General features: G+C 45.6%; 1 protein-coding gene and 1 pseudogene across 9 annotated transcripts in view; both read left to right on the forward strand.

Moving 5' to 3' along the window:
• Positions 1 to 15,027, forward strand: part of Gripap1 (GRIP1 associated protein 1) — a 30,587-nt gene extending 15,560 nt beyond the window's left edge. For all 9 annotated transcript variants that reach the window (XM_050160772.1, XM_050160775.1, XM_050160774.1 and 6 more), the window contains 12 exons: positions 4,219 to 4,314; positions 4,556 to 4,768; positions 4,894 to 5,007; positions 6,272 to 6,349; positions 6,452 to 6,547; positions 6,670 to 6,726; positions 6,813 to 6,912; positions 8,782 to 8,912; positions 12,341 to 12,463; positions 12,600 to 12,693; positions 13,574 to 13,728; positions 14,468 to 15,027. In XM_050160772.1, coding sequence (XP_050016729.1) covers positions 4,219 to 4,314; positions 4,556 to 4,768; positions 4,894 to 5,007; positions 6,272 to 6,349; positions 6,452 to 6,547; positions 6,670 to 6,726; positions 6,813 to 6,912; positions 8,782 to 8,912; positions 12,341 to 12,463; positions 12,600 to 12,693; positions 13,574 to 13,728; positions 14,468 to 14,560 — 1,350 coding nt within the window. In that variant the 3' untranslated portion in view covers positions 14,561 to 15,027. The remainder of the gene's footprint in view (positions 1 to 4,218; positions 4,315 to 4,555; positions 4,769 to 4,893; positions 5,008 to 6,271; positions 6,350 to 6,451; positions 6,548 to 6,669; positions 6,727 to 6,812; positions 6,913 to 8,781; positions 8,913 to 12,340; positions 12,464 to 12,599; positions 12,694 to 13,573; positions 13,729 to 14,467) is intronic.
• LOC126512827 (60S ribosomal protein L30-like) lies at positions 3,302 to 4,190 on the forward strand (annotated as a pseudogene).
• Positions 15,028 to 15,796: the final 769 nt, after the last annotated feature.

The raw sequence follows: 15,796 nt of genomic DNA on the forward strand, positions 1-15,796 counted from the left end.
TCATTTGGGAATATTGTATATAATTACTGAGATATTTGGGGGACGAAACCTAAATCTAAACATACCTTATACATATAGCCTGAAGGTAATTTTATAAAATATTTTTTTCTAAAATATTTATTTATTTATTTATTATGGATACAATATTCAGTTTGCATGTATGCCTGCTAGAAGAGGACACCAGACCTCATTACAGATGATTGTGAGCCATCATGTGGTTGCTGGGAATTGAACTCAGGACCTTTGGAAGAGCAGGCAATGCTCTTAACCTCTGAGCCATCTCTCCAGCCCTTTATAAAATATTTTTAGTGCCCCTGCTTTTTTTGAGATAAAGTAGAGCTCTCTGTGTAACCCTGGTTGTCCTAGTACTTGATCTGTAGACCAGGCTGGCCTTGAATTCACAGAACACCACCTGCCTCTGCCACACAACTGCTGAGATTAAAGGTGTGCACCACCACACCTAGCACTTAGGCACTTTGAGAGTGACTCATTGGTGGCCAGGTGTGGAATTCCCATATGTGGCATTGTGTGCATACTCAAAAAATTTTAGATTTTAAGTCAGGTATACTGTCTATTACCTATAATCCTAGCACTCAGGAGGCTGAGGCAGGACGACTGCCATAAGCTGTAGGCTAGAATAATACTAGATTAAATAAAGAAATTTGGGGCCGGACATAGTGGCACATGCCTTTAATTCCAGCACTTGGGAGGCAGAGGCAGACCAATCTCAGTGATTTTGAGGCCAACCTGATCTATATAGTGAGTTCCAGGATAGCCAGGGCTACATATTGAGACCCTGTCTCAAGTAAAAAAAAAAAAAAGTGTAGGGGGGCTGGAGAGATAGCTCAGAGGTTAAGAGCACCACACTGGCTGCTTTTTCAGAGGTCCTGAGTTCAATTCCCAGCATCCACATGGTGGCTCACAGTCATTGAAAATGAGATCTGGTACTTTCTTCTGGTGTACAGATATACATGCAGACAGACCACTGTATACATAATAAATAAATTTTAAAAAAGTGTAGGGCTGGTGATACAGCTTGTTTAACAAAGCACTTATATTGCTGTGCAAGGTTCAATCCACAGCACTGCATAAGCCAGGCTTTATGATACAGACCTGTGATATCAGCACTTAGGGGGTACATACAGGAGGATCTGAAGCTTAAGGTCATCCTAACTACATAGCAAGATCAAGTCCAGCCTGGGCCTCATGAGCAGACCTTGTATCAAAGGGGGATGCTAGGGAGATGGTTCAGTGGGTAAGAGTGCTTGCTTTGTAAGTATGAGGATCTGAGTTCAGACCCCAGTATCCTGTAAAAAGTGTGCCTGTAACTCTGGTGCTGGGAGGGGGAGGAGGTGATGACAGGATTTCTGGCGCTTGGTGGCTAGCCAGCCTAGCCAAAAGCTATGAGCCACAGATTTAGTGAGAAACATTGGCCCAAAGAAATATGGTCAAAAGTAGCCGGTGGTGGTGGCGCACGCCTTTAATCCCAGCACTCGGGAGGCAGAGGCAGGCGGATCTCTGTGAGTTCGAGGCCAGGCTGGTCTACAAAGGGAGTTCCAGGACAGGCTCCAAAGCTACAGAGAAACCCTGTCTCAAAAAAAAAAAAAAAAAAAAAAAAAAGAAAGAAAGAAAGAAAGAAAGAAAGAAAGAAAGAAATATGGTCAAAAGTGAGAAGAAGATACCCAATAGCCTCCTCGGGTCTCTGCATATTTGTATGGACATATGAACACAAAGGACTCATATACACACGCATACAAGTTTAGTTTTCTCTTATGTGAAACACTTAAGTAGGGAGCTTGGTATGGTAGTACTCGGTAGTCTGAGGCAGGAGGATTGCTCATAGGAGCTTAAGATCAGCCAAGGCTGCGGAGTAAGACCTTGTTGCCAAAAGAAAAAATAAAATGCTAAGTGGGTTGTTCAGGTGTGAATGAGGCTAATGATGGTGGGGTTTTTTTGTTTTTGTTTTTTTCATTTTTGTTTAATTTGTTTGAGACAGTTGTTATGCATTCCTGGATGGCCTGGTACTCATTATGTAGCCAAGGCTAGCCTCAAACTCATGACATTCATCGTGTCTCAGCCTTCCAAGAACTGCTATTACAGGCATGAGCCACCACACCTGTGTTGAATTATAGATCGCCAATTACCAGCGACTTAGGTTCTTTCTCTTTTTCAGTTTTACAGCTTTTGATGCAGACTTCTAGCCTTTGCTTCCAGGGTAGTTGTTGAAACCATTTCACCTTCATGTTTACATTGCATATGGAAGGAAAGAGAAAAGGGAGCGCGCATAACAGTAAAGAGCACCTCCCTTTCTTTTAAGAACGTACTCTACTGAGTATGGTGGGTCATGGCTGTATTCTTAGCACTCAGAAAGCTCACACAGGGCTGGAGAGATGACTCAGCGGTTAACACTGGCTGCTCTTCCAGAGGACCAGCGTTCAATTCTCAGTGCCCACATGGCAGCTCACAACTGTCTAACTCCAGTTCCAGGGGACCTGATGCCATCTTTTGGCTTCCTTGAGCACCAGGTATGCATGTGGTGCACATACATACATGCAGGCAAAACATTTAAACACATAAAACCAAATAACTCTAAAATAAATAAAAATTTAAACAAGCTAACACGGGAGGATTGTGAATTTGAGGCCAGCCTGGGTGACACAGCAAGACTGTGTCTCAATAAACAAACAAACAAACAAAAAATAACAGGTGGCAGACACCTTTATTCCAAGCTCTTGAGAGGCAGGGACAGGTGGATCCCCATGAGCTTGAGGCTAGTCAGGAATACATGGTGGGACACTGTCTCAAAAACAAACAAATGAAAAAATCATAATAATAAATTAAAGATCTAGGTTACACTCACCAGTTCTAGATACAAATGAATCACTTGAGCTGGACACAGTGATACACATCTCTATTCCTAGATGTGCGGGGAACTGAGGTAGGATTGTTTAAATCAAGGAATCAAGGCCGGGGTAACAGAGTAAGACCCAGTCTCAAGAAAGAAAACACAAGCCAGATGTGGTGGCATACACCTTTAATCCCAGCACCTGGAAGGCAGAGGCAGGCAGATCTCTGTGAATTTAAGGCCAGTCTGGTCTACATAGCAAGTCCCAGAACAGTCAGGGTTACATAGAGCGACCCTGACTCAAAACAAACCAGAAAGGGAAGGGAAGAGAGTAAAGAAAGAAAAAAAGAAAAAGGAAAGAACAAGCTTTCTTGTTCTTGACCATCTTAGAGGCTGCTCTTGGTTGGGAGCTGTCCTGCACTCAAGGCGGAATGATGGTGGCTGTAGAGAAGATGACAAAAGTCTCTGGAGATGATTAGATCTAGGTTCCAGTTTATTATGAAAAGTGGAAAATGCATGCTGAGATACAAGTAGACTCTAAAGATGATCAAACAGGGAAAAATGAAATTGGTTATCCTTACCAACAACTGCCCAGCTTTGAGGCAATCTGAAACAGGATACCATTATTCCATGTTGGCTAAAACTGCTGTCCATCCCCACAGTGGCAGTAAAATTGAACCGGGCACAGCATATGGAAAATATTATATAGTATGCGCACTGGCTTTATTGACCCTTGTGATTCTGGTATTAGAAGCATGCCAGAAAAAGCTAATGAAAAGTAAACCAGGAAAGTTTTTCTTTAATAAAACTTGCCCAAGCTTGTTCACGCAGAAAACAAATGCAGGCATAGAGTCCAATGTCTGTAATCTTAGTATTCGGTAGGTAGAGGCAGGGTTAAGAGTTCAGGGTCCTTGTTGGCTATATAGCAAGTCTGAGATGAGGTCCTATCTCAAGAAGAAAGGCTTTTGACATAAGACCTTGTCTCAAAAAGAAAAAAAAGGAATGTAGCTGGTATGACTGAACACACTTTTAATCCCAGCACTCGAGAGGCAGAGGCAAGCCAGGGATACACAGTGAGACCCTGTCTCAAAAAAAGAGAAAAGAATACTAAGAAACGAATCACATGGCCCTACCTGTCAGAAAAGGAGAAGAGAGAAATACTTTATAGACTATCATATTCCCAATTTAAATTCTGTTGCTAAGGGCGTAGGGAAGAATAAATACTGGGGACCAAGCAGCAGCGTCTGTCATTTTCCCATTATGATTGTGATTATAACACCCACTTTATTAGGGAAAGGTCTACTAGAAGTGTTCTAGGTTATTGGCACCTACCAGGGACTCTCCTCAAACTTTCCCCTTCTTTCCTGAATTAGGAGTCATTAAGGGCCAATAGCCGACTGCTGGAACAACTTCAAGAAATGGGGCAGGAGAAGGAGCAGTTGACCCAGGACCTCCAGGAAGCTCGGAAGGTGGGGCACCCTGAGAAGAAGGAAAGAGATGGCCCAGTCCGTGAGGGTAGGAAGTGATAAGGCTTGAAACTGGAAAGAGAGAAAATGACCTTTTCCTAAAGGATGGGCAAATGGCTCAGCCAGTTTCAAGGGCCAGGGAAGAGCTGAAGTCTGGCTAGTTCCTTGGGCATGGAACAGATTGGTGATGTTTTGTGGTGTAAAGTTAATTCCCACTCTCTTGGCCTACCCTCCTGGTCCCCAGAGTGCTGAGAAACGGAAGGTCATGCTGGATGAGCTGGCAATGGAGACAATGCAGGAGAAGTCCCAGCACAAAGAAGAGCTGGGAGCTGTCCGATTACGGCACGAGAAGGAGATGCTGGGGGTGCGAGCCCGTTATGAGCGTGAGCTTCGAGAGCTGCATGAGGACAAGAAACGACAGGAGGATGAGCTCCGGGGGCAGATTCGGGAGGAGAAGGTGGGTGGGGTAACGATGCCCTTTCTCCTCTAAAAGCTGAAGACCATGGTGTTGGTGGTCAGGTAGGTGATACATAGGGTGCCCAGTGCTCTGCTGCCCAACTCCTGACTGTCTTCCCCTTCCAGGCTCGAACAAGGGAACTGGAGACTCTTCAGCACACAGTGGAAGAACTTCAGGCTCAGGTACACTCCATGGATGGAGCCAAGGGCTGGTTTGAACGGCGCTTGAAAGAGGCTGAGGTAAGTTGGTGGTACCTAGTAAAGGTGCAGAGCTGGTTAGGGGCACTCATGCTCAGTCTTTGTGCAGATTTAATAGGCATGTCTTTCTCCTGGATTGTTCCTCTGCCAAAAAGTTATAATATACTATCTTTCCATGTTTGGCAATACACTAATATTTACTTTAACAAGAACATTTATTGCCCCTTTTCCTGGAAAACTCATGACAACAATAAGAGGCAGTATCCTGTAGCAGAGAAGAGCGCACACTGGAGCCAGTGTTTCCCTAAATTTGCATGCCGGCTGAGCCACTTCCTAGCTGGGTGACTTTATGCAATGTATTTCATCTTTCTATGGCCCATTTTCACCTTTGACAGAAAGGGAATAAGAAGGATAGAAAGTGTAATTCATTGGTAGCATGAATGAGACCTCAACTTCAATTCCCAATAGTAAAAATATTAATGATGAAAATAATGCCTTACTGTATAGGTATTTTAGGAAGATTATAGAAACTGACTTAATATATGTACAACCACTTGAATATTCCTGGCATGCAGTGTTGTTTTTGTTAAATAAAGAAATAGAAATGTAAATCACTTGATCTACTATGTGAATGGTGTAGGCTTCCTACTTCTGCCTCAGGGCATATGCTGTTTCCTACAAGATGTTTCTCCCTGGCTCGGTAGTGAGTTACCTGTCAATCCCAGCACTCAATAGACTGAGGCAGGGTTGAGAGGTCAAGGCCAGCGCAGAGTACGTACTGAGACGAGACCTTGTCTCAAAGTCAAAAGTAGGGCTGGAGAGATGGCTCAGCAGTTAAGAGCTCTGGCTGCTCTTCCAGAGGACCTGAGTTCAGTTCCCAGCACCTTTATGACAGAAGAGGGCATCAGATCCCTCTAGCTAGTGAGGCCTGTGACCTCCTGCCCCTCCTTTCTGGACTCCCTGGGCCCCAGCTCTTACCCCCTCCCACACACACCTTTAGCTCAAAGACCTTAAGAGGCAGCGGCACCTGGAGGGAAACAGGCTGGCAAGCTGGAGGTGTACATGCAGACAAAGCACTCACACGTAACACAATGGCAGATCTCTGTGAGCTCAAAGCCAGCCTCGTCTACAAGAGCTAGTTCCAGGATAGGCTCCAAAGCTACAGAAACCTGTCTCGGGAAAAAAAAAAAAAAAGAAAAAAAAAAGCCCAAAGGTGTTTTTGTCACACCCCAAGAGCTCTGCTGAAAGTCACTTGCCCTTGACTAACTGAACGGGGCCATGAGCAGACCTGGAACTCTTTTTATAGGAATCCTTGCAGCAGCAGCAACAGGAACAAGAGGAAGCTCTTAAGCAGTGCCGGGAGGAGCATGCTGCTGAGCTGAAGGTGATTCTTGCACGGTGATATTCCTGTCTCTGGGTACCAAGTACCGCTGCAGGAGAACATGGACTTCTTAGGCAATGGCCTGAGCCATTGTTTGCTTTGCAGAGCAAGGAGAAAGAGCTTCAGGATGTGCGGGATCAGCTCCAGCAGGCCCAGGAGGAGCGGGATGGTCACGTGAAGACCATCAGCAGCCTGAAGCAGGTCTGTGGTATCTCTGTAGTCCCAGACATAGCCATGGCCGAAACTTGCATAATGAGGCAGGGAGGGTGTGCACTGCAGGCGGCTGTGCCTTCACCTGCCTGCTGTGCCTTCTCTAAGCACAGGAGGTAAAGGACACAGTGGATGGGCAGCGGATCCTGGAAAAGAAGGGCAGTGCTGCGGTAAGCTAGTGAGGCCTGTGACCTCCTCCCCTCCTTTCTGGACCCCCTGGGCCCCAGCTCTTACCCCCTCTCACACACACCTTTAGCTCAAAGACCTTAAGAGGCAGCTGCACCTGGAGCGGAAACGGGCTGACAAGCTGCAGGAGCGGCTGCAGGACATCCTCACCAACAGCAAGAGCCGCTCAGGTGAGAGGGCAGGCTGGGTGGAAGTCAGCCGTTGGGCTGCCTTCTGTACCTCCTTTAGCCTTTGCTCCAGCCCTCTGTCCTGCCTGAATTCTTTTCTCTCTCTGCACTGTCTGCTTTTTTTTTCTGTGTCTGTGGCTTCTTACTACCTTCTCTGTTCCTCTCTGCCTATTCTTCCTGTTTGCTCCATATCTGCTGTTACTTCTCTGCTTTCTCTACCATTTCTATTCTTGTACTCTAGAAATCCTCACATGAGTTTAGGATCCATAATATAAGCCCCAAACCCCAAGTCATTCCCCTCTAGGAACTCACAGTGAATCATGGGACACAGAATCCCATAGGCAACAGCACCTCACTGTCTTCTCCTTCTCCTCTTTTCAAGACGGGGCTTCTCTATGTAACAGTCCTTGCTGGCCTCGAACTCACAGAGATCCACCTGCCTCTGCCTCCTGAGTGCTGGGATTAAAGGCGTGAGCCACCACCACCCAGCTAACACTGTCATCTTCATTACTATCATCACTGTTACTAGCATTGGGATTTTTTTTTTAAATATTTATTTATTTATCATGTGTACAATATTCTGTGTGTATGCCTGCCAGCCAGAAGAGGGCACCAGACCCCATTACAGATGGTTGTGAGCCACCATGTGGTTGCTGGGAATTGAACTCAGGACCTTTGGAAGAGCAGGCAATGCTCTTAACCTCTGAGCCATCTCTCCAGCCCCTAGCATTGGGATTTTTAAGACAGCATCACTTTGTAGCCCAGGCTGATTTCAAACTCATGGTGCTCTGCCTTGGCCTCCTAAGAGCTTGGTTACAGGCATAAGCCGTCACGTCTGGCTTGTACTGTTTTCAATACACTGCTAACTCAACACGCGTTACTTCTGGCAGAAGACATGTCTACACAAACCTGGAGTTGTTTTTCTACCTTTTCTTGCTTGTGAGTAGCTGTAAATACATCGAAATAACTCAGATTCAGTAATGGTTTTGATGCATTTCTTAGATCACAGACAGGCTTAGAGAAAATTGCCATCAACTGAGGTGCTAGGGGAACCCTACTCGGGCACTGCATCCTTTTTGGAGATTCTTTGGAGTTTCCTTCAGAGTATGCTGCTAACCCTTTCCCTGATACCTGGAAGCAGTTATAAGGGCAGTGTCACAAACTCAGTACCAATGCTTTCTGTTTTCTTTTTGAGATGGGGTTCTTCTGAGTTGCTAGGCTGGCCCTGAACTCCTCACCTCAAGTAATCTACCTGAGCAAGTGTTCAAGTGATATGGCAAAGCATATAGCTCTCACCAAACCAATTTCTCACTGAGGCAATCAACCTCCTGAAGGAACCTCTTCTTATAATAGTGGTGTTTTGTCATAGATTAATTTAAGAAGTGGGGAATAGATTTGAATTTCATACTGTACATCTTTCTTATCCATTAGATGGGACTAGGGTCTAGGTGAAAGACTACAAGTCCGTCTCCATCTTTGTTCTGAATGTGTCTTTCTCTGTGGTTTCTGTCAGTCTCGTCATGTACTGGCTTCCTGTCTGGGCTTTCCCCTGCATGTGTGTGTGCCGCTGTGCACTCTCAACTCTCTAGCTTCCTTTTTCTACATCAGTGTCTGATGCCAGTGAAATCTGGTGTCTGCTCCTTGCCAACACCCAGCCTCACCCACTTCCCTTTCTTCCACTGGATATGCATACCAACAGAGGTGGTTCCTTGTTGCTTCCTGATCCAGATCTTGAGTTTGCTTGCCTACTCAAGTTTGTGTCTTTTCCTCATTCCATCACTGGAAAAAAAAATCTCTGTTTGTGCCTCTTTCTGCTGGTTTGCTGTCCCAAGATTCCAAGGGACTCAGGTTTGTTTTTCCTCCACTCCCCAGGCCTTGAGGAGCTGGTTCTCTCTGAGGTGAACTCACCAAGCCGGACCCAGACAGGGGACAGTAGTAGCATCTCCTCTTTCAGCTACAGGGAGATTTTGAAGGAGAAGGAGACCACAGCCGTCCCAGCCAGGGTAAGGGGCAAGTTTCACCTACTAAGACTGGAGGATCCCCATTTTTCCCTCACTTGAAATTGTCTACACTGACCTTCAGACAAGCAGTTCTTCTCTATGTGCCTATCATCCATCTATCTATCTATCTATCTATCTATCTATCTATCTATCATCTTTTTCTCTGTATTTATGTGTTTGTCTCTGTCTCTCTCATGCTAAGGATTGAACCTGGGACTTCACACTTACATGGAGAACATGGGCCTCACACATACACATGCATGCAGAACACATGTCAACATTTGCTGTTCTACTAAGGTGCAGTCCCAGCCTCTAACAAACATTTTGTCAACTTCTTCCCAAACTCATCAACTTAAATTAAGACTGATCTATGGGAGACCAGTCATTCTCTCTGCTCCGCTATTTCATCACCATAGATTAGTCCCACCTTCCTAGTGCTTTAAAGTACAAGCATTGTGGGAAGTGCACCACTCATGTAGGAAATCCTGTTTTCTAACTTATTTGTTATTATTTTTTGGAGATAGTGTTTTGCTATGTTTACCATGTAGACCTCAACTTCATAGAAGAGATCTGTGTGGCCTGCCTTCTGAGTGATAAGATTGAAGGTGTGTGCCACCATGTCTGGCTAGTTATTACTTTTTTAAAAATTTTATTTATTTTTATTTTATGTGTATTGGTGTTTTGCCTGCAGGTATGTCCATGTGAGGGAGCTGGATCACATAGAATAGAGTTACAGACAGTTGTGAGCTGTCATACGGGTACTGAGAATCGAACCCAGGTCCTCTGGAAGTGAAGCCAGTAATCTTAACCTCTAAGCCATCTCTCCAGTCCCTATTTATTGCTTTTTTAAATAGGTTTTTGAGACAGGGTCTCTCTCTACATAGCCCTGGTTGTCCTGGAACTCACTAGGTATTATCTGGCCTCAGATCTGCCTGATTTGCTCCCAAGTACTAGAATTAAAAGACATGTGCCCCCACGATTAGCCTTAAATAATTTTTTATTTTCATTTTATGTTTATGTTCTATCAGCATGTACCCCACCTTCATGCAGTACTCTTAGAGGTCAGAAGAGGGTGTCCGATCCACTGGAACAACAAGCTAGTACAATAGCTAGTTGTGAGTTGTCACATGGGTGCAAAAACCGAACCTGGGTCCTCTGGAAGAGAAGCCAATGCTGTTAACTCTTGGGTCATCTTTCTATCCCCTATTTAATTTTTTTCTCTTTCTTTTTTCTTTTTTTTTAAATTTATTTATTTATTATGTATACAATATTCTGTCTGTGTGTATGCCTGCAGACCAGAAGAAGGCACCAGACCCCATTACAGATGGTTGTGAGCCACCATGTGGTTGCTGGGAATTGAACTCAGGACCTTTGGAAGAGCAGGCAATGCTCTTAACCTCTGAGCCACCTCTCCAGCCCTCTTTTTTCTTTTTTTGATATTGAATTCTTACTATGTATCCCATACTGGACTTGAATTCATGTTTCATTTCCATCAGCCTCCCAAGTGCTGGGATTATAAGCATGAGTCACTGTGGCTGATTTCCTTTATCATCATTATTGCCATTTGTCACATCATGTTTCCTGCCAAACACTTTTTATTTGGATTTTTTTTTTTTTTTGGTAAGGCAGGGTTTCTCTGTAGCTTTGGAGCCTGTCCTGGAACTAGCTCTTATAGACCAGGCTGACCTCGAACTCACAGAGATCGGCCTGCCTCTACCTCCCGAGTGCTGGGATTAAAGGAGTGCGCCACCACTGCCTGGCTTATTTGGGATTTTTTTAAATCATTACACAATTAATATGTATACACTGCTAGACATTTTTGGTGGAAATTTTTATCCTTTTGGTTGTAAATTTAGCTATAATAGCTAAATAATCTCTCCAGCCCTAGTAGGACAGTTTTGAATTTTTGTTTTGTTTTTTGTTTTTTTGAGACAGGGTTTCTCTGTAGCTTTGAAGCCTGTCCTAGAACTCACTCTGTAGACCAGGCTGCCCTCAAACTCAGAGATTCACCTGCCTCTGCCTCCCGAGTGCTGGGATTAAAGGCGTGCAACACAACTACCCAGCTCCTGTAGGACTTTTAGAAAATTTTTTGTTTTTGTTTTAGTTTTTCGAGGCAGAATGTCTCTGTGTAACAGTCCTGCCTGTCCTGGAACTCACTGTGTAGAACAAGCTGGCTTTGAACTCACAGAGATCTGCCTGCCTCTGCCTCCTGAGTGTTGGGATTAAAGGCATGTGCCACCATCACCTGGCTTTTGAAAAATATTTTTTTTAAAGATTTATTTATTTATCATGTATACAACATTCCTTCTATGTATGCTTGCAGGCCAGAAGAGGGCACCAGATCTCATTACAGATGGCTGTGAGCCACCATGTGGTTGCTGGGAATTGAACTCAGGACCTCTGGAAGAGCAGTCAGTGCTCTTAACCTCTGAGCCATCTCTCCAGCCCCCTTGAAAAATATTTTTAACTAAAAAATTTTTACATTAGGGAGGCAGAGGCTAGTGAATCTCAGAGTTCAAGGCAAGCCTGGTTTACAGAGCAAATTCCAGGATAGCCAAGGTATTTGTTTATTTTTGTGTGGTTTTCATGCATATATGTGTGCACCATATGTGTGCCTGGTGCCCACAGAGGTCAGAAGAAGGCATCATATTCCTAGAGCCGGATATGTATGGATACGGTTGTGCTCTGCTATATGGGTTCTGGGAACTGATTCCTGATCTTCTGCATGAGCAGCGAGTGCCTTAACCACTACTGAACCATCTCTCCAACTCCTTGTTGGACGTTTTACATTTTTTTTTTTTTTACTTTTTTGACACAGTTTCTCTGTGTATCCTGGAACTCACTGTGTAGACCAGGCTGGCCTCAAACTCAGAGGTCCACCTGCCTCTGTCTCCCGAGTGCTGGGATTAAAGGTATGCACCACCACTGCCTGGCCTTCTAGAGGACTTTTAAAGTGTCCTTTTTTTGTAAAAGCTAGCATTCAGCTTCAGAGTAGACCTTGGTTTTTGTTGTTGCTGCTTGTTTATTTTTTTCCTTATGTCTTTGTGTGTCTGTTCTGATGCTATTTTCCTGACATCAGCTGGTGGAAGAAACCAAACCATTTGACCTGTAGGAAACATCCCACCTTTAGATTTTTCTGCTTGCTTCTTAATGGTACCATTTAGCTTGTTCTACTGTTGCTTCCATTTCCTGTCATCTGGGAATTAGATGTCATTTGCTTCCTTTCGTCCTCTCAGTAGCACTCTTGTGGTGGTGGTAACACTGTCTGCCTCCCTTTAGGCCAAAGGAAATGTGGAGTTTCTAGGAGTGCCAAGTCTGGCCTTCAGCTGCTGCCTCAGAACTTATAGTCGCTGATGTGCCTCCACCCCCCTAACTCAGGTGGATGGGTGATGCTGAGAAGGGCTAGATTTTCTCTCTCTTCTTTCTTGTAGTCTTTATCTAGCAGTCCTCAGGCCCAGCCCCCTCGGCCGGCAGAGCTCTCAGATGAGGAGGTAGCTGAGCTGTTTCAGAGACTGGCCGAGATACAGCAGGAGAAATGGATGCTGGAGGAGAAGGTGCTGTCTGTCTACCTGCTAGTCCCCGCATGAAGTGTCCTGGGATGGGGGTGGAGGTGGGAAGGGTGTCTGGCTGGATCCTCATGGGAGGCAATGTCAAGTTCAGGGGCTTGAGATGGGGTGGATCATCTTGCAGGTGAAACACCTGGAGGTGAGCAGTGCCTCTATGGCAGAGGACCTCTGCCGGAAAAGCGCCATCATTGAGACCTATGTCATGGACAGCCGGATTGGTCAGTGCTCCTTCCCCAGCCCTCACCTCCAGTGCAACCTTCACCTGCCCCTCCTTTTCCACTGTTCTATGCAGCTATTTCTCTCTTCTTGACCCATGGAGGGAAAGCTGGGAGGCTTTGCATTATTACGTGGCCTCCCTTTGTCCTTACCATTTCTAACCCTGCATTCTCTAGTGTTTTCCCAGGACTTTTCTTCTATACCCTTCCTTCTCCCCTGCTTTCTATTTGTTTATGTTTTTTTTTCTGTTTCACTATTTAGTAGCACTATTATTCTGTTTCCATTTTTATTTGTTTGCTTATTCTTTGAAACTGGATTTTGCTCTGTTGCCTTGGCTGGCTTGGTACTTGTTTTGTAGCATAGGCTAGCCTCAGACTCTCAACAGTCCTGCCTCAGCCTTCCAGGTGCTGGGTTTGCAGGTGTGCATGACTGTACCTAGCCGAACATCTTCATTTGTTATGTCTTCCTTCCTGTTCTCTTCTCTGACCTCCATGGCTATCCCCTCCTCTCCTATCTGCTACCTTCTCTCTCCTCTCTTTTATTCCTTACTTTCAAATCTTCCCCTACTTCCTGATTTTTTCCTAGTTTAGCAATACCCACTGACATGCTCTGAGGGTTTACTGTGCGCTCTGTGTGTCACATGCAGTCATATATATGTTCCCAGCACCATGAGTTAAGAATTATCCCTATTTTTGAGTCACATGACTAATGACAGCTGGGTTTCACCTATCTAAGCCTGTGCCCCCAACATAACATTGCTTTTCTCCCTCCCCTCCTGCCTGCTCTTTGCTTTTCTCCTGTCTCCTCTGGCTCTGCCTACTCTCTCCTGTTCCCTGCCCCTGGCTCTGCCGAGGGGGCGGTGCTCAGCCTGGACCCTTGCAGATGTGTCTGTGGCAGCAGGCCACACAGACCGAAGTGGGCTCGGCAGTGTCCTGAGAGACCTAGTGAAGCCAGGCGATGAGAACCTTCGGGAAATGAACAAGAAGCTGCAGAACATGTTGGAGGAACAGCTCACCAAGAATATGCACTTGCACAAGGCGAGTGTGGACCACCTGCCTCCCTACCCACAGTCCTTGGCTGTGCCCTTCCTAGTTGCCCTTGTCCTCCCAATACCACCTTCTACTCATCGGCCATCCTTTTGTGTTCCCCTCTTCTACCCTCTGATGAACTTACCAGTTGAGTCTACCACTCTTCCACCTGTCCTTCGACCCACTCATCCATTCAGTTTTTTTGTTTTTGTTTTTGTTTTTGTTTTTTCAAAACAGAGTTTTTCTGTGTAGCTTTGGAGCCTGTCCTGGAACTCGCTCTGTAGACCAGGCTGGTCTCGAACTCACAGAGATCTGCCTGCCTCTGCCTCCCAAGTGCTAGGATTAAAGGCGAGTGCCGGTGATGCATCATTCTTTCATCTACTCAGCAATCACCCTTTCCCCCACCTACATGTCATGTGCCTTCCTACCTTTTTGTCCTCTACAAAGTTCATTTGTGAACCTATTTGTCTGCCAAAGATTCCTGATGAGTTCACCCACACAATGATTCCCCCACCACCCAAATATTCCTTCATCACTAAGGGAGTCATACCCAGGTCCTACCTTGGAGAAGCAAGTAGACATTTGTTAGATGAGAAGGTGGTGGATCTTCCCATCCAAGGCCTGATACCACTGGGCTCTGGTTAACCCAACAGTCCATTTAACTACAGAGAACATCTCATATTTGCTACCAGAGCTGCTGCGCCCTTTTTCCCCTTTTCTAGCTCCTGATGGATCATTTGTTTCTTAGGACATGGAAGTTCTATCCCAGGAAATTGTACGGCTCAGCAAGGAATGTGTGGGGTCCCCTGACCCGGACCTAGAACCTGGAGAAGCCAACTAAAGACCTCCGGGCTGCACCTACTTCCATTCCCTTCCAGAATGCCATTCACTCCCTGGGTTGTGGTGGGAAAATAGAGGCTGGCACCAAATCGAATATTTTAGGAGATGGACATTAAGAGGGCTAGGAGCCTATCTATGGCTGGTATTGATGACCCCCATCATATGGCCAGAGGCCCTTGTGGGGGAAAGATCCTGAGGGAAGGGCATGAATTTTTTTCTTCTTGGCCCTGGCTCCCAGGGGCATCTGCCTTCAACTCTGCATGAGCTCTCCCTCCCAGAGACCAACTCTTTTCATTTTATTTTTAATTTATGTTTGGAAGCCTGGCTACTCTGCATTTGGGACTGGGGATGTTGGGTGGGGGTGCAGTCCATGCTCAATGTTCCAGCAATGTGTGTATGTGTGTGAGTGTGTGTGTGTAAAAGCTTTGCAGCCCAAATACCATCTGGCCAGACGGGCCCACCAACTGACTGTGTGGTCTCGTTCTTTTCAATCGAGGGGCGTGTTGGGAGTGGGGTGGTCATTGCACTGACTGTGTGGTGGTCTCGTTCTTTTCAATCGAGGGACATGTTGGGAGTGGGGTGGTCATTGCACTGACTGTCTGGTCTAGTTCTTTCCGATCAAGTGGGACGTGTTGGGAGTGGAGTGGTCATTGCACTGACTGTGTGGTCTCGTTCTTTTCAATCGAGGGATGTGTTGGGAGTGGGGTGGTCATTGCACTGTGGTCTAGTTCTTTCCAATCAAGCGGGACGTGTTGGGAGTGGGGTGGTCATTGCACTGACTGTCTGGTCTCATTCTTTCTAATCAAGCGGGATGTGTTGGGAGTGGGGTGGTCATTGCTCTGGAATGGGGAAGGTGGCCTCCAGCTCCAGTTTTTCTTCTTCCAGTCTCAGTTCACCTGGTTGCTGACAGACCTCTCAAAGGGAGTAGCAGAAATATCTGCAGATATGGGGGGGGTATTAAATTGAGGGTATAGATGAATGAGCAGATGGGAGGGTGGATAAGTGGTTAGATGGACTGAGGGATAAATAAGTGGTCGTATGGCTGGAAATTAATGCATAGGTAGACGGATGCATGGCTGGATGAATAAATGAGCATATGAATCTGTAAGTGGATAGAGTATGGGTAAATGGAGGTACAAATGGACAGATGGATGTCTAGCGGGGTGGACAAATGGATAAATGGGTGAATTAACTGTGAGTAGATTGATGGATTTATAGATACGTTGGGAGTAAACTG

Source organism: Alexandromys fortis, unplaced genomic scaffold (assembly GCF_014885135.2).
Source record: "Alexandromys fortis isolate MF-2015 unplaced genomic scaffold, M_Fortis_MF-2015_v1.1 scaffold_83, whole genome shotgun sequence".
In the NCBI taxonomy this organism is placed as follows: domain Eukaryota; kingdom Metazoa; phylum Chordata; class Mammalia; order Rodentia; family Cricetidae; genus Alexandromys; species Alexandromys fortis.